The sequence below is a fragment of the Agelaius tricolor genome, unplaced genomic scaffold (genome assembly GCF_023055355.1).
Source record: "Agelaius tricolor isolate 1412-34295 unplaced genomic scaffold, bAgeTri1.0.p SCAF_6, whole genome shotgun sequence".
NCBI lineage: Eukaryota > Metazoa > Chordata > Aves > Passeriformes > Icteridae > Agelaius > Agelaius tricolor.
Window position 1 is genome coordinate 35027837 of NW_027269266.1, and position 18691 is coordinate 35046527.

General features: G+C 35.9%; 1 protein-coding gene across 1 annotated transcript in view; it reads left to right on the forward strand.

The window, feature by feature from the left end:
- The window catches only part of KCNH8 (potassium voltage-gated channel subfamily H member 8), a 177177-nt gene that overhangs the window by 51363 nt on the left and 107123 nt on the right, over window positions 1–18691 (forward strand). Inside the window, exon 2 of the mRNA XM_071429316.1 lies at window positions 4992–5225. Coding sequence (XP_071285417.1) covers window positions 4992–5225 — 234 coding nt within the window. The remainder of the gene's footprint in view (window positions 1–4991; window positions 5226–18691) is intronic.

Genomic DNA, 18691 nt, shown 5'->3' on the forward strand with positions numbered 1-18691 from the left:
ATTTAATGCAGCTTCTTCGATTGTTAAAGATTTTTTCTGTTGTAGGATTTTTTCTTCCTCTTGAATTTTTAAATAATTTAACTTTTAAAATTAGAACACTTGTTGGCTTTTCTCAGTTGCAAAAGAAGTCAGGTGTTCTCCTCATGAAAACTTACGGACTTTGAAAAGGACTGGGGAAGCACAATGGTGAGATTTACAGCAGACATAGCCACAGTATTAAAGCAAAAATCCTTTTTTCATTTTCTGCTGGATGTGACAGTAGGATTCATGAAGGGAGTGCAGAGTATAAATATAACACAGTGTCATTACAAACAGCCAGATAAATTGTGGGCATTAATTAGAAGGAAGAGTATTGCATAAAGCCTTTTTCTTTAATTATCTCAATTCTAAAACTCTGTCATGGGATGTTTGCTGAATAAGATTCTCTGTATAAGATAGCGTGAGATCTAAATTTCTGTTGCTCCAGTTATGATTTTTGGGTATCACATCATTGAAACAGGGCAACATTGTCTAAGCCTGTGATTGAAGGTACAGTTGTCATGGTCCTGGCTCATCTTATTTGATTGTCTCTGGCTTTATGCTGTGTTTCTGGCAGAGATTTCTGAAAACCACATGAGTCTTCCATTGATCAATGTCCTATCCTCTCCAGTATGTTCTACTTCTGAAATGAAGGCAGGCATGCAAGCTCCTAATAGTCTTCCTTCGAACTTTCATGTGAAAAAGTTACTTGATCTTCATGGAAAATGAGGTTAAAGTAAAAGAATCACAACTGAAAGAAATCTGCTTTTAAATTATGCTGGCAAGCCAGGGACCTCTCTCACATTCATCCATCTCTGCTGACTTGCTGCTAAAGGAAAGCCTCGTGAATGTTGGATATTTTGTGTTTAGGCTTCTTTTCCCATCTTAGCAGAAGCACTTTTAAATCATCCTTCAAACAGCTCTTGCAGGCTTGGACAAAAAATCAAGAATTTAATTTTTACCCAAAGCTAATATACAAATATCCAATTTAATTTTTTTTTAAATTTATTTTGCAGAGACTTACACCACTTAATTTCTGAGCTGAAACCTAGGGTCAAGTGGTTAAAAAAGCATCCAGTCTGCCCATTCTTTGGCAGTCTCACTCCCAGCTCAGAGACTTTCACTGCTGGCACTGAGGCCATTTCCCTCTGGGTGGCTCCAGTGACCCCACAAGTGTCAGCTTAACTTCCTTCCCACCCCACACTCACACAGTCAGACCAGGTTTCCTTCCCAGATCCACCCCAGCTCTCCCAGAGCAGAGCTCAGATGACTCTTTCCATAAAGACTTTTGTTCATCATGCAGCAACACAGAAACAGCCCCAGCTGATGCCTCCAAGGAGGACCCTCAGCAAAAGAAACCCAAGGATTTTATACCCTCCCAGTCTCTCCTCACACAAGTCTCTCTTTCTCCTGAGTCCTCTGCTCCTGCTGCGTCTCCCAGAGTACATCCACCCATCTTTCACCCTTTGCTACCCAAAGGGTTGGTGGCTCATGGTCTCTTATCTCTGGCTCCCACTCGAGGCTCAATCTGCATTGAACAGTTGGCAAACTGATCTACCTGCACCAGATTTATTCCTCAATACTCCAAATCTGTTCTTTCTTACACAGATTTTCAGCAGCTCTGCTCTGTTGCTCCAAAGGCTCAGGGTTGCATCTTTCGCAATAGATCAAGTATTTTGCTTGGATGTACTTTCTTATGAAATTTTACTTTCTAAAAATGAAATTAAAAGGAAACATCCACCAGTAATCTAATATTGTCTGCTGATCAACCAACCTGATCAATAAAATAACTTAATATTCAAGCCAATGTGCTGAAAGCATAATATGGAATTCAACAATCTCTATATTAGTATGGAAGCTTTGCAATCTACACACAAACATATACCAAAATATACAAACCAACACGTTAGTATCACTCATTGCAACTTTCCTACTGCAAGTTCAAAAATAAGAAAATATGTTGTCTTCCAGTCCATAAATTTCTAATAAATTATTCTGAAGAATATTTCACTTATCTTACTCTAGGTTTAAAAATCCAGCTAGTTATCATTGAAGATCATGAAATTAAATGCTGGATTTGTTATTTGTGTCGCAACAAAGACTGAATGATAGAAATTTCACCCTCAATACTTGTTTTTTTGAAATATTTTATAATGTTTTACATACACAAGTAATAGCAAGTGATATTAAAGATTTGAAGCTATAAAAATAAATTTAATAAATTAAATTAACTAAACAAACTTTTAACAAGAATATTTTAAGGTATGGGTTTGTTGGGCTTTTTTTTTTATTTTCTTTATCCAATAGGTAAATATTAATCACTTTATAAATGTTGCTGACGAATTGGATGATACATGTAATTACTGGGCATAATATTTCGTGGTCCTTTTTAGTATGACAAGAATTTTTTCAACAAATTATTTAGATATGTCCCTTAGTTTGAGATTATAGGTGCGTCTCTCTTTTTTTTTAATTCATGCTCAAGAAGAGCAGCAAATATTATTCTGATTGCATTTTCCTGATGCTTTGCTGATCTTCTTGAGCATGAATTAAAAAAAGAAAACTCCAAAAAGTTCAGTAAAATTAGGCTTACAAACCTGCTGATATTAAGAGAAAGATTGTTATTCTAGCTGGTACTGGATTGGCATTTATAAGTAAACTGGTTTATTCCATGAATGTTAAAGCAACCACAATTATTCCAGGTTCATTTTGGTGTAACTGACAATAGAGTTTGGCCACCTTATATTTTTCATAAAACCATGGTATGCTTGGTAAGCTCCAGTGTTCATAATGACATTCCTGCTCATAATGACATTCATTCACTACTGCACATCCTCTCCACCTTTTGTGTCCTCTTGGTGTTCCAGATTCTACTTCATACAACTCTCAACAATTAGAATTAAAAATAAAAAAAAACCCCACATCAGTCTTTGCATCACATAATTGTATTGTAAACAACAAGAATCAGAGCAGTAAATTAATTTGCCAGCTATAAATATATTTGGTATGAATGATCTGCTGGTCTTGCACTGTCACACTTTTATTATGCATTGCAAGCATATGATTTTAATTCTTTTGGCAGTGTGGGGATTTAGTTTTGTGTTGACAGGGGCAGCAGCATGTTAGTGCATGAATGGTAATGATACTTTTTCCCCAGTTAGGCAAATAAAAATGACAGGCTAAGTCAAGCACTGCACTGTACCAGAATGGATTTTAAAAACACATTATTTGGTAAATGGGAAAAGACTGTTTTAACATAACAATCATTTATTGAAAGGATTTAATTAAATCTGTACCAAATGTGGGTAACAGAAGGAAAGTCTTGAGAGAAAATTGGTCATTTAATAAACTTCCATTGTCTTTAAAATACTGAAAGCAGTATAAGTCATAGTGTTTTATCCCTTGGGTAATTAAAGAGTAACATAGCTGGGTTTTGGGATTTCACAAATGTAGAACTCTTGTGACAGTTCAGATTGAAAAACAGACTTATTTTTCCTCTATTTTAGTGTATGGATTCTGTTCCTCCCTTCCCGATCATAAATAATACATACCTGTATGGGAATTAGGTATATCAACCTGAGTTTTCCATTAAAATAATTCATTTCTTTCTCTTTCAATTTATGAATATTTATCAAGGGATTATGGATTAGTTAATAGTATTTCCCCTTAATACATACACAATAATTCACTTGCTCATAAGTCTGAAAAATAAGAGGTGTCTGTCTTGGGACTAGACTGCTCCTAAGCTCCTGCTAGCAAGCTGTAAGGTAAACATTCCTTAACAAGCAATGGCTAAAAAATAGTCTTTCCTCCCTCCATGTGACATGTAGACAGATTCTGCACATAAATTTTTTTTTTTTTTCACTTCAAGATAAGGACACACAGGCAAAACACCTGTATGAGATGTTCATATGTTATCTGGGTGTCCCTGATAACTGAAAAATGCTGTAAAGGGTCAGAGTTGATGACATGGCATGGAGATGAAGTTCTGAGGTACAAAGCCTGCAAAAACATTTCAGAGAGGGATGGGAACAAGCTATTAGGCTGCCAAGAGGTTCAACAGTTAGATTTACTGAAGATTTGAAATCAAATTAGGGCACCACATTTGGTTGATTGATGTCCATGTCAATATTCTACTCTTGAATGTATCATACATAATAGCTGCAGCTTAAACACACTGAAAAAAATATAAAGAGCATTAAGTATAACAGAATGGTGAATCTTTGATGTGCTTGTTTCATATGGGAGATGTATGGTGGGGCTCTAAAAGACAGGTGACTGATTTTGAATGAAATATTTTTTCCTCAAAAACAAAGAAAACAAAAACAAGCAAATGAAAAAACCAAAACAAACCGAACAAAAACCAAAACAAACAAACCAAACAAAAAAAAATCAACCCCACCTCCCATAAAAGACAAATAATTCCTTGTAGTTTAGAATCTCCCTAATTCCATGCAGCCTGGTGTGTCACTCAACTGTGTTTTTAAGGATTCTCTCACAAAATTGTATAGAATAAATTAATTTGCTTACATAGGTCACCATTATCTTGTTGAGATTTTTGGGTTTTTTATTTTGTAGCTGTGTCTGTTCATACTGCAGAGTAGTCTGAGTGGCAGCATAACATTTGAAATTTCTCCAAAATTTTGATATTTGTCACCAGTCTTTGGTCAAGTGGTCGTTTCAGTGTGTTGGCATCTATCTCAGAGGCAAATATCATAAAGTATTCCTTGAGGAGACAATGAGGCAAACTGTACAAAGCCATGAAGAACTATTGTATATGATCTGTGGACTAGATCTTTGACTTAATTTCAGAATACTAGTCTGAAACCAGAAGTTATATTCTTGTTTGCAGGCAGCTGGGATTTTGCTTTACAATATCTGTCCAGTTGTGCCTTATGATGTTATAGAAAGTATTGTCAAGCAGTGCAGAATGTAGACTTTAATTCATATTTTACTTTTGTGTTCTTCTGCAGATAGTAACTTTATCCTTGCAAATGCTCAGGTGGCTAAGGGATTCCCCATTGTTTACTGCTCTGATGGCTTCTGTGAGCTTGCTGGATTTGCACGGACTGAAGTCATGCAGAAGAGCTGCAGCTGTAAATTCTTACTTGGTGCTGAAACAAATGAGCAGATGATTCTTCAAATTGAGAAATCGTTGGAGGAAAAGATAGAATTTAAAGGAGAAATCATGTTCTATAAGAAGAATGGTAAGTCTTTCTTTCCTATTCTGTTAGTCATAAAGAAAGAAACTTAGCATAAATGCATATAATATATAATGTTCATTTCTAAGTAATAATTTAGTTGTCTATCATCAAGCCTATGAGAATAGATTTGAATAATGACAGTAAGGTACAGTTGAGACCATGTTTATATTGGTGTTATTGATTTTATATAAACATGTTACAAAGCTGCACAGATTAAATTCAGGGTTCTAAACTACATTGTGAGAGTTTTTGCAGTCACTATGACACTCTTTTTTCTGCTCTTTCTTATACTGAAGTTTTTACCTCTTAATGTTGGATTTGGAATGAAAATATTCATATTCACCACAAAATAAGATACGTAAATTTTTCAATGCCATCAGTAAATGCTCGAATGTCTCAATGAGCCATGTGATTTCTTCTCAACACCTATTACACATGAACAAAATAATAACAACTTTCAGAAAGTGAAAAATTTATATTCAAGTATGTATTGTCACATAAAGAAAATTTCCAGGCATTAAGCAACCCCATAGACTATTAGAAATTTCAGTTTGCACCAGCAATTTTGACTCTTATGGTGAGACATTCATAAGAAAAATTTCATAGTCAAGATGTGTGAGGCACAGAAGACAGCAGGCCATGATGCACACTTCCCAGCTCCTCTGATTTATATCAGTGCACTTATTCCATATATTTATATTGCCACATTCATTTGATCTTCAAACAGGTGACACTAAGTTTGAGATAATGGCAGGATTTCAACCATGATAACAGAAGCAGAGTGATCCATGGACTCAATGGATCCATGGGTGTTGAGTATCACCTTCTCTTTTATTATATGGCTAGAGTTTATAGGCATATGTCTAGACCACATTTCCTCATAGGTTTTCTCTTCTTCTGTCTTTATAAATGAAACATTTTCCTTTCAAATAATATTACTGCTATTATATGCTTTAAAAACTTATTTTCTAAAGTGATTACTGCATAATTACAGCAAAGTGATTTGGAGTGTTGAGAGAAGACAGCTTCAGTTTCACTTACAAAAAAAAGGAAGAATGTTGTTTAGTTGGCTTGTGTTCATGATTGCTGCTCCTCATACTATGAAAGTTTGAATTTAATCTGGAAGCTCCTGCTAAATGCTTCCTTGTCTTGACTTTTTGGGGAGGCTTGGGAGCGTGTGAGTGTGTTTGGTTTTGTTTTTTAGCATATAGAAGAGACTCACACAGTTTCTTGAAATGTTTTCAGGAAGGTTATTCAATTAAAGTAGTTCCAAGTTGTAAAACATGTCTGGATATAGGGGGAAAATTGTTTTAACCTAGAAGGATAAGAGCTGCTTTTTTCCAGTATTCTATAGTAATAACTGGGCATGATAAGAAGATATTTCAAGGTATTTAAATTAAATAAATAAAGCTGAGACATTCATTTCATCATCTTTGTCCTGAATGATAAATTGTGATTCCATTACATTTAAAGAGGTGCTTCAAATCTGCAATAGCTATGATTAACACAGGCAGAAAGAGATTGCAGGTCAATTATCAGAGAAGTAGCTGAATCACAGATGAATAAATAAAGAGAAATTGTTGAGGCTAAAAGAATTCCCACTATACATCCTACATGCATCCCTCTGCATAATTTGACTGGAAGCTTCCCCAATACATTTTCTGAATAAGAATAAATTTACCCAACTGCCCATTATAGTTTTCATTTCCATGTGTTTCTGTACCACTGGGTAACAGAAATTAATAGGTATTAAAATAACATGAGAGTTTCTTGTATAAAAGCTAAATTTATCTTAAAAAATAATCTTGTATTTTCAACAGAGCTGCAAAGCACAGGCTCCAAATTTGGCAAATCAGCCATTTTAGCTAAATGTTTTTGCTTTGGGGTTGGGTTTGGGGCTTTTCTCAGAGAAAAAAATTTAACTTCTGAAGCTGTTAATCTTATTCAACTGTGTTTTTGTCCAGAAAAAGGTTTTAAAAGTATTTTAAGACATAAGAACTTTAGGAATAATATCCTTGAAATGATTGTGTGGATACTTTCCAGCATATCCAATATGGAAAATCATTGATTTTTTGGGCTCGTATAATGTCAGGAATATAGATCAGTGGGAGACAAGTATCTAGCAGTGCCTAGTTATCACAGGGCCATGTTTCAGTGTCCTGTTTGGGCTTTAGGGCGGCAGAAGGGAACCCCCATCTGCCTTTAGTCTGCTATTTAGCACAGCTTTGCTTAGTTGGCCTAACTACAAGACCAAATGAGCACTTCTAAGCCTCAGGGGTAATTCTGAGCTCACAGAATTCTTCTTGAAATTTCAATAGTTAGTACAAAATTATGATAAAAAATTACTATGAGAGACATGGATGTATGAAAACAATAATTTATTCTTGGTTGGTTCTTCTGGATTGGTCTAAAATGTAGATCATATGTGTCCTGTTTTTTGGGGCAGACATTCAAGGTTACAAAACTGAACATGCATCTACCCCTTAATTGTCACATTTTTCAATATTTTAAATTTGATTTAAACTTATTTCAAAGCTGATTCAGTTTTTATCATTAAATTAGACTGTTCATTCTAAACAAGCAGCTTTGATCCAAATTTATTAAGCTTGAATATGGATCTTTCACAGTTATTTAACCATCATTAAAGAATTCACATAACACCTCTGCTCAGTAATTGTTAATTAAAGGAATGAATGCTATAACTAAAGCAACCCCATCAATCCACATGCAGTTTTATGGAAATTCCAGACTGCTCTGAGCTGATACTGCAGCAGGAGTGGTGTGCAAGAGGCTGGGCAGGAATCTGAATAAAGTGGGTTATTTCTCTGTGTTGGATGAACCACAGTATTTCATTGTCATTTGGGTTTGGATTTCAAGAGAAAAATGATCTTAAGCAGTTGTGCTCTGACCAATCCTCCTGAGACCACAAGAAGTGGATAAGAAATTTTTCTATGTGTGTTCTCATTTGGGAATTTTAATGAATTCTTAGAATAAGATAAACTGGTTGTAACTCCTCATCCTGAGCATTTTCTGCCATGCTAGCAACAGAGCCATATTAGAACCATGGCAGCAGATACAGCAGCTTCAGAGAGAGATGTCTTTTGAAAATTCAACTCAAAATATACTTTTCATCATAGTTTCAGTATTTATTTTGGTTCCTCAGAAAGTCTCTTGCTTTTTCTTTGACAGAGCTATATTAGTTTCTTGAAGACAATCAGAAAAGACGACTATTAAAAGACAAGGATTTTATGATTGTTGCCTTCTTCAGAAAGTTTTAAAATTATATTGCTTAGGAGCTGATTTTTTAACTTTTTTTTTCTGTTGCTATTTCTACATTTTCTTTAAAACATCTGCAATAAATTAAGTTGTCAATTATGATAATAGAAATGCAAATTAACCTTTTGGAATTCAAGTGAGTTGTGAGAAAAATGTTCACTCCCGGATCTCTTGTTTAGAACAATCTAAAAGCAGTTGGACACTATGCTGTGGAATTACATTTAAATAAACCCTTATTTTTCTCCCTGTCAGACCTCTTCTGAAATTTGCCAATAGCAAGTACAGGTAGTTAAATGAGGTCTTTACATTTCCTCAAACTGAAGTACAATTAAGTAGCTATGTGGGTGTTTTTCCTTTTCTATTACAGCCTGAGATAATGCTACAATAAGCCCTATAATCAGTGACTTAGTCCAGTCTAAGCTCTTCATCTTCAGTTGCTGAGAAGGTCACAGCTTGGGTCCCCTATGACCCCATCAGATTTACTTCCTTTGTATCAAAATTAGGTTTGTAATGTTTGAAAAGAGGTCTGTGCTTACATACAACCTTTCAAAACATGCAATAATTCCACAGCCTTCCTTCACTGAAAGGAAATTGGCCTCTTTCTGTGTATGTCTAAGTTGTGTGGAACACAATGTAATCAGCAGTGGCCTCCTGTGATTGATGGACATTTGTGAGACTCCACTGTGGTGACCATCATATCTGTGCACCCCAGTAAAAGGGCTGTTTGCACAAGCCTTTGTGCACAGTTAAAAACCCCCACTGTAAGAGGACTGGAGCAAGCAGGTTTTGCTGGGACTGTCTTTACAAGGTGCCTCAGGACTTGGTTGCAAGCAGAGTTTGCTTTGTCTGTGACACTTAACCAGGACTCAAGGGATATTTTGTCAGCTTCTATGTGTACACTGATTTAAACACTTTCTGGGTTATGTCTTAGGCATGTTCTTGGTCCCTAAAGGTTTGGTAAGTAAATTGTAAGGTCAGGAAGATACAATGTATTCAATTTCAGTATTTATTTCTTCATTTATTACAAGTCAGTAAGATTAAATGAAAGTATTTTATCTCTCCTCATCATTGCATGAGAATATCTGTTTTGGTAAGGCTGTATCCATATCTGGAAGGTTAGGATTAAGGTATTTCACATGGGCAGAGTATGATTAGAGAAAGGAGCTCCTGGATTAATTTGGCAAAAAGCTGTTTGAAGTCAGCAATGACAGCCACAGGTAAATGAAATAAGGCTCAGGCCATGAGACACCATCCATTTCCTCTGCCATGTTTGTGGTTGAATAACTTGGCTAGAGAATAGCAAAGGCTACACAACACCATATATATTTAATGCATTCATTGTGTTAAGAAAACAGAAAAGGGTTTTTTTTTAGAAAAAGAGTTCAATGTTATTTAAAATTGTAGAAGAATTATGAAGAAATTGAAGAGAAATTAATTTCTTTTGAAATGAAAGAAAATTGGTTTTCCTCAGGCTTCTCTACAGAAAGTATCTGCCTTCTTTAACTCTTAACTTAAACTCCTGAAATACACCATATCTTTTGGAAGGTAAGCCCAGCATTAAGAAAAGAGGCATTTATTAGAATTTTCTAACTCTAAAATAAAATTCTGTACGGAGACCCAAATTTTCTTGTGACTACTTTCTACTAGTTTTTAGTGAAAATTTTCCACTTACTAATGTAGAGAAAGCCCCTTGACAAGTTGCTTGACAGAGCAGTTTGTAGCAATGTGGCCTCACTGCTGCTCCACTGCTTCTCTGCCTTGAAAACCTCATCTAAAAATAAGAAAGCTAAAAAGCTTTTGTGGTTGTCTTGCTCACATTTGCTAAATTATAGTACAAAATACAGGAGGAGGGAAATAAAAAAAGCAAGCAACACTGAAAAATTAATCTGAAGGTAATATCTAATTGCAATTACCTGAGCCATAAAAAATAATTTGTAACTTTATAAAAGAATATTTTCTTTTTTTTAATTTTGTTTTCTCCTTTCTCTCTTCTTTTTTCTTTTTTTTTCTTTTTTTCTTCTGTTTTCTTGTTCTTTTTCATTTCTCCCTTTCATATAACTCATTAATCATTAGAAAATTTCACTGATTTTTGGGAAGTCTTCCTCTTTAAAAAGCAGTATATAATATAGACAGAGGACATGTCCTTAATTTCCTCTGTTTCACAGAATAGGGAACTTTTGTCTCCTTTTCTCTCCAAACCCTTCATTTGCTTGGCCCATGGCTTCTGATGAAAGGTGATGTGTACCTCTGAAATGTTTTGATGTTTTAGAGACAGTCCCAGCTTCTGCAGCAGAAGAGGAAGGCAGAGCAGGCTTGTGCTCCTCTGTAGTGCCCTGGCTGAAACTTTACAGAGGCCTGGGTGAAGTGGTCAGCAAAAGCCTTAAAGAAGACAAAGCAAGGGGATGAATTTCAGTTATAAGGCAAAAGAAAAAAAAGGCAGCAAAATCCCCTGTGTACAATGTGATCTAAACCATCTGAGGTCTTTTTCTAGAATTTAATGAGACATCAACAAGACTGCAGCTCACTGACAGTGCTGAGACGTCGTTCTGATGCATTCACAGTGATATTGGCTAATAGCTCCTTTCAGCAGCAGCATGATGTATTAAAAGCATAATTCACTGAGAAAAGACTTGTTCTTCTAGAACCACATTGATATGTAAATAAATCTGTGTGAAATTTTCCTGTTCCTTGTTATATTGCTACAACTTGATGCCCTCCACTGCTAACAGATGCAATTACTGTTTCCACACAGGCACCCTGGGCTTCCAGCTGCACCTGGCATGAATGGCTGTTGGTACTGCTGGATGCTATTATTTTTTTTAGTTTTTAAAAGACATTGTGCTACTTTTTATGCATCCATTTCTAGTAAGAGATATTGGTATTAAATTTGGAGTAGGATGTTCATAAGACATCAGACTAGTCACCATTCTATTCAAATTTTTTCTCACAATTTTATGGCCACACTGAGTCTGCTGCCTTTTTTTTTTTTTATGAGATTTAAATCAAGCTTTGGCTAAAAGCTGACTTGGGTGCCTGTGCTTCACCATGAGTTAGGCTGTTCTTTGGATAAAGAAAGTTCAAAGTGTCATTTCTCCCAATGACCATATGCCTCTCTTTGCCTGGCATTTCCTTATTTTGTCCCTGATCCCTAAATCCACGTTCTGGATTATGATGCAGACTATTTGCCACCCCCTGTGCTGACCACCGTGATGGTTTCTTGCTTTAGCTCCATAGGTTTTGGAAGGTGATAGGAGGCTCATGTTAGCACTGTCTACTGAACCCTCCCACTGATTTGGGTAGGAAATTGCAAAAGCAGTTTGATTTCATAGAGCAGTTAAATAACGAGAAGCTTAAAACCTGCTGCTTTCCAACTGGTGGGGTTACTATAATTTCATTGGACAGGCTCAGAGACTGTTTACAGCTTGTGCTCACATGGACTCAAGTGGTGAATTGGGAAGATTAATCCTCTCTACCACGTTACATAATTGCTCAGTGAGTGTTTCAAAACCCTTCTGTACAAAACCCTTGGACCTGACAGGGTGGGATTATCAGTTCAGATCCATGACTCAGCTCCATCTCAGGCCCCAGCTTTAGCCCCCTCCTTCCAGAAAGGTGCCCAAGGACTGCATGTGAAGTACAGGTTCAAGCTCTTGAATCACAGCCTCAACAGAAAACCTCTAAACTTGCTGAAAACTTCTGAATAATATGAACAGATAAAACAAGGATTATACACAAGGATTATAAAGCAAAATATTTTCTGACCAAACCGTGTGGGAAAAGAAGTGTAGAATAACTTGATCAGTTTCTAAAATGTAGCCTTTCAATGCAAGTGCATGAGTAACCAGTAGAATCCCCTTTTTCTCTATGTCATGCCTTTAGAAAACTTTATGAATAAGCACAAGGTTGCAGCCAGTACCTCTTCCAGTGCTGGGAGATCTCCCATTCTGCAGATTCCAGACTTCTGTTTCTAGGGGCTGCCACTGCTAAAGACACTAAAGTGAGAATCACAAAGTTTTTTTGCAGATATTTTAGTTTATATAATTATTGCTTGTTTTTTGAAACTGAAAATGTGGGGTTTTTTTCATAGGTGTAGTGGTCTGTTTGGAGATTGCTGGGTTTTTTGATTGCAGCAAATTTCACATTATCTTTGAAGTCTCTCTTTTCAGATAATAGAATAATGAGCTTAAAAGCAAAATAATGTAATTTGAAAACAAGTTTCTGTTAAGGTGAATGTGTGCTTTAACTCCTTCAGATGTGAAAATATAAGGTGAAATTTCTGAATAATAGATACATTTTATTCATATATAATGAATATATGAATATATATACGAATATATATCTAGACATACATATTGAATATATATACGAATATATATCTAGACACACATATTGTATATGATCATCTTGTTTTAAAAAAAAATTCTTGTGTTCTTTTCAGGAGTGCATCCCTCAGTAGGCTGAGAAATCATATTTACTGCTGTGTTTATATCTACCTCTTGACCCTGAAAGTCCAAAAGGAATAAGGATCATAGGTTATAAACACAGTTTTAACAATAGATTTCAAAACTACAATATTCAATGGAAAGAAAATTTGGCTTATTTGGAAATTGCTTGAGTGAAAGCAATGAAGTAAAGACTAAATTGATGAGGAAGGATTGAGCCTGACTATTTCTGAAGCAGCCTGTATAAAGATATTGAAGAAACTCTCTTTTGTTTATTCTGTTGCTTTTGTTTGGTTGGGTTATTTTTCATTTTAGCCATAGATGTTGTATATTTGTTTATATAAGTGTATTGTCTCAATTAGTATTTTCTCAGGAGTTAGTTGACAAATGCTGAATGCCCTGTACTAATATAACTGTGATAAAGTAATTATCATTGGAGGGGGAGGAAAAGTAAGTTGCAAACTGATAATGTTTATGAGTCTGCCCTGAAGCTCTTTGCATTTAAACAGAACGCATCTCACTGACTTAACTTAGTTTTTAGATAATCCTGTGTGTTTTGCTAATTGTCATAACTGCAACCCAGTAAATGTATTACATCAGGGAAGTACTTATCTCCCTAAATGTCATTTTCTTTTCTAATCTGGATGGAGATAGGAAAAGGAAATTAGGGCGGACGAAAAGAAAGTGGTACACTTAAGGATAATGTATCTCACATGGCATTAAAAGGCATTGCTTAGTTCTCTGCTTTTGTTCAAGGAAACTCAGGGTAACTAGAGGATTTTGAAATGGTTTTATTAACTAGGGAAGATAGTGGAGCTATACAAGGAAAGACCAGAAAGCTGAATGAACAAAGCTGAAATGTAGATGTGCTGGAGTTCATAAATCAGTTGTATAAAACATTCACTGGAGACCGAACTAGCTGTTGCATGCATTGTTCCACTAAGGCTCGAAAAGACATGCACTCAAACTAGGAGCTGCCATAACACTGACAGTCTGTGTCCAAAAAGTGACAAACAGAAACTTTGGGGTTGTGAATTAAGCTTCTCTCTGCCTATCATTGGCAGTTTGCAGGAGAGGCAAGGATAGGATATTGCTGTGTGGAAAAGGGTCTTCTCTTAGGGCATCTTTTCCCCCTTTTCATCTCTCCATCATGGCAGAGATGGCAGAGAAAGTTGGACATGCTGGACAGTATGAGACATATAAGACACTGGATTACCTAACAGCAGAAGGGACAGAGCACAGGTTGAAGCTGGGCACAGAAAAGGCTGGGAAGACATGAAGGGATGGATTTGTGTATCTCTGATGAGATATAATAGATTAGAATAATTGCCCATAGTACTCCATACGGAATATAGAAAATTGGGGAGATATTTTTAACAAGTTTTAAATCAACTCCACAGGATTATTAATTCCCTACTTATTCATGCTGAAATACAATTTTTGCTTTGTTATTACAGTATCTTACCATCATCTTTCATCTACCAAATTCTTGGGACACAACTGTATTCTGCTTTGAGATGTAAATAAATTTTGGAATGGATCCATTTTGGATGCATCAATGGATTACAAATCCATTTTGGTATAGATTTACATTGATTGTTAAAACTTGTAAGGAGACTTTCAGGATACAAGTGTGATCTGATGGTCACACAGAAGTAGGGGAAACAAGTTCTTGAGTCTTCTTTGCCACTTGTATGAAAATCTAACTCAACAACCTGTTCCCATGTAAGTCAGTTTCATCATAGCTCACATGAGCTCTTAATTTTGCAATTTTTTCTGATCAAAGAATGTCACTAGGTGTAGCAGATAAGCTGGAACCTTCAGTAGCAGAATTCAAGAAAAATAAATTATAGATTTTAGCTTATAAATTTGATTTTTGCAGGGATAATGGAGAAGAATGAGGTAATAATTTGCTTAAAGCAGCAGAACTTTTCATTAGCTGTTTTAATTGGTCATCTTCAAAGTTATGATATTTACAAAAGAGAAAGAATGTATAGCTATAGTTTTCTTGCTCATTTCCTTTCCTGTTCAGTCCAGTTGCAATTTTTTTAAGCATTGTTTTCTTTGCACTTTGCTCTCCTCAACAAAATGTTGACATCTTGTCAAAACCACTTAACTTTCAAAATGAAGCGTTATCAGTGAGGCTGGGAACTTTTGGGTAAGCTGATGAAAGAGAGAGTTTGGTTTCCTCAGACAAAGTCTTTGGCATCCCAGCCTGCCAGTCTTGAAGTGCACACTTTCTGTGGTGGAAAAGTGGAAATGATCAGGCTCAGATATCGCTGGTGTTATGATGCAGGTTTATTTTGCTAATAATTAGTAACCACCAATAAGACACTGAGGATTGTAATGCTGAGTATTTAGCATCAATCTTGTTGACAAGTTATTACAGTATCTACATGAAAACATTTTTATCTTTGTCTTCTACATGAATCCCCTGAAATAGGGTGATGTGTTTTAATAGTTTTCTTTAAAGCTTGATTTACATCTCCCTACAAGAGCATTTAGTTTACTAAGCCACCTACATAAACAAAAAGAAATATTCCAGATTTATGATGGCTTGTGAAGCCTAATTCTGCCCTCTTATGCATATATATAATTATTCCTTGAAAAGCTATTGTTTTGTGCCACAAGACTTTTATATTTAGTATGCAAACCATTTAAACTTGCTTTTTTTTCTTTAGATACTTGGGCTCTTATTCTAGGAACCATTGCATTTGATTAATTTGATGTGTTATGTGTAGATTCAGAGCTTCTCAAAGGAGCTTGTTCCCTTTTCTTTATGCCACAAGAAGTGGAGATAGATCACAAAAAAATTTGTGTTTCTTATTTCTGACCCATGAATGCTCCATGAAGGAACAGCATAAAGTGGCTCAGTGTCCCTCTGGAAAGCAGTGTGGCAAGAGAAGTCCTGAGAAATTGAGGGTCTGGAAATGGGTATAACCACACCAGTCAAAAAGTAAAAGGAAGCCTTAAGCTTTTCTTCCTGGACAAAACTACTCCCAGACTGTCAAGAGCAAAAGGAAGCCATAGCTTGGCATGAATAGCACTCATTCCAAGTATTTCTTGGAAAGCGATATTTGTATTGCTTAAAAAGTATGAAGTAAAATTTTAACACAGTGGGTGTAGAGTTTATTTATTTTGTTAAAGAATTACATAAACTTTGCAGACGAGCATCCCACATCATATCTTTATTATGAAACCTCTGCAATACCCAAATATCCACCAAAGATATTTCTGTTCTGAGTATTTCATTGGGCTCTGTCTGGGGTGGGCATGACTACATACCTTTTATCATACGGTGAGTGCACACAGCTCATCAACAGAGCTAATGGTCTCAGTCTGTCCCATGGTTCAAGCAAGCTTTATTTTCTAGTGAAAAGAGTGCTTGGTTTTGAAGGCTACTGGCATTCTAATGACAGAGTTTTGTATAAAATCTCCCTTTTAAATGCTGTGGTCTGCTGACCCTTATTTTGATTTCAGTCTGAGGACAGACTTCTAGCTGTCAAAACGAGGAAAGGTAGAAAGGGTGGTTGAGAGAGTGACCATAAAGCACTCTCTTTTTTTTGTATATATAAAAGGTGGACTATAGCCAAATTGCCTTGTGATAAGATTATGCTTCATTTGGTTTCTTTTCTCCTTCCCTGTGATGTGCTTATATAAGCCTTGAGGATATTAAAATATATTTTGACCCTTCATAATGCAAGAGAAAGATTAGACTCTTTCTCCAAGAGTGGTGGCTTGAAGCAATAAAAATAGTCTGTATATAAATAAACCTCCAAAAGAAATTTCTTTGATAGGCAACTCTTGACAATACAGAAAACCTTTGTATGCATCATCTGAAGCAGGGAAGGAATTTCTGTCTCACAGAGGAGTGCATTCAAAAGAACCATAACAAAATAGGGCACTACTTTTTTTGATGTGAAGTTCTGCTTTTGGTTTATAGAATTATGTGATGCTGGCTTTCAGTAAAAGCTCTGTAACAGATTGCATTGCAGTTTATTTTTCCAAGGATGCTCCTCAATAGTGAAAGAGAGAGAGCTCTTCTGTTCTTGACAGAATGCAACATTATATTGACCTAGTCCTGACCTAAAACAGATCATCTCACCTAGTCTGAAAACAACTCCATATTCATTTGCTCCTTTCAGAGAAAAGGCAGAAAAAACCAAATAAAATTAAAACACAGAAAAAACCCACCAAACCCACCAGCTCAGATTTAGAACTTCTAAAGATTCAGTGTGTAAATACAGCCAGAACTGACAGCCCACCACACCGGGTATTAGCCTGGAACTCTTCAGGAGAGAAGTAGCCTGTGCATGTATTGGATCTGTGTTTCCTTTAGAGGCACACACCATATTTTATACGTTTGCTTTGCTTAGTCAAAATATTTGCAGATATATCTACAGAGAAGGAGAATGAGAAAAAAAGAAATAAAATATGATTGAGAGAAACTAAATGATGACAGGATGTGGGACAATTTCAGTGACTAGTGAACACTGGTGACTAACAAACCTCTAAAGAATTAAACTGTATTTTGATTATACAAAAGAGACAATGAATTAAACCATTAGATATTAAATAGATTTGTCTCTAATGATTAACTATGTTGTAATAACTCCCTTAAACCTACAGATTACGATTTCAGACAATGTTACTGTAACTGAGTTAGGTTTGTTTGAAATGCTGATGCCTGCAACTTTCTTTCAGGTCTTAATTGCTAATGCATATGTATGTGTGCGTGTGTGTGTGTGTGTAGAAGAGACATGTAACAATTGAAAAGAGCAAGAAAAGACCATTAGCCCTCTTGGTGGTGTTTAGAAGAAGGAGTTGAGAAAGACTTCTTGCCCACTGAAACTACTGGCAGAATGCAACTGGGTAGAAAGTTATTTTGCCAGTAGGAGTTTGGCCAGTTTAGAAGTTATGATGGTATTTTGTAAAGACTTAGGTTTCTATTTTTAAGCAGTAAAGTTTCTTAATGCTTCTTCTCCTTGAATGGACCACTTCAGATTGGGACAGTGTGACTATCTAAAACATTTCTGACAGTAATGCTACTGAGCAGTTTTCCCCAGAATTTTTAATAGAGTCAAATCTGTAAAAAAAAAAGGAGAATGTAGAATCAAAGTCAGAGAAAGAACAATAGAAATGTCTTGCTTCTGATTCTAATATGTTTTACCATCTTTTAATAGCAAATCTTTCCTTGCTTTGTCTTCAAAATAAGAATATTTAAACCCAATACAAAGCAAGTCTGCTTCTTTCCACAGGTTTTTCTGTCCTCCAGCTTTCTTTTCTCTTGTTCTAATTTCTCCATGTCCCTTTTTTAAATACCTTAAGTGGAAGTGCTGCCAGATTGCTGAACTAGTAATGTTAGTCTCAAAGGTGCCTGTGTGACTCTTGGAAAGTTTGATCAGGGCACAGAAGGCCAGATGAATTTCCTTTGAAGCAAATTTTTTTACCTTTAACTGTTGTGGTGCTTCAAAAGAAAAGCTGCTCTTTCACCTATCATGCTCATCTACAGTGTTCAAAAGGCAACCAGGGAACTTCCACTTGAAAATCTAAATTATAAAACTTACCTGTGATCTTCCTGTGCCCAGTTCTTTTTCAAAACTGGAAACTTCAGAAGACAGCACAGCAGGAAGTGGCTGGTCTGCTTGCTGTGCCCAAGGAGCCCTCCAAAGCTGAGCCCTCAGCTGATCATTTAGCTGTAGTCAGCTGGGGCAGGGAACCAGTCCTGGTTTTTTTTTCTGAATTTAAGTA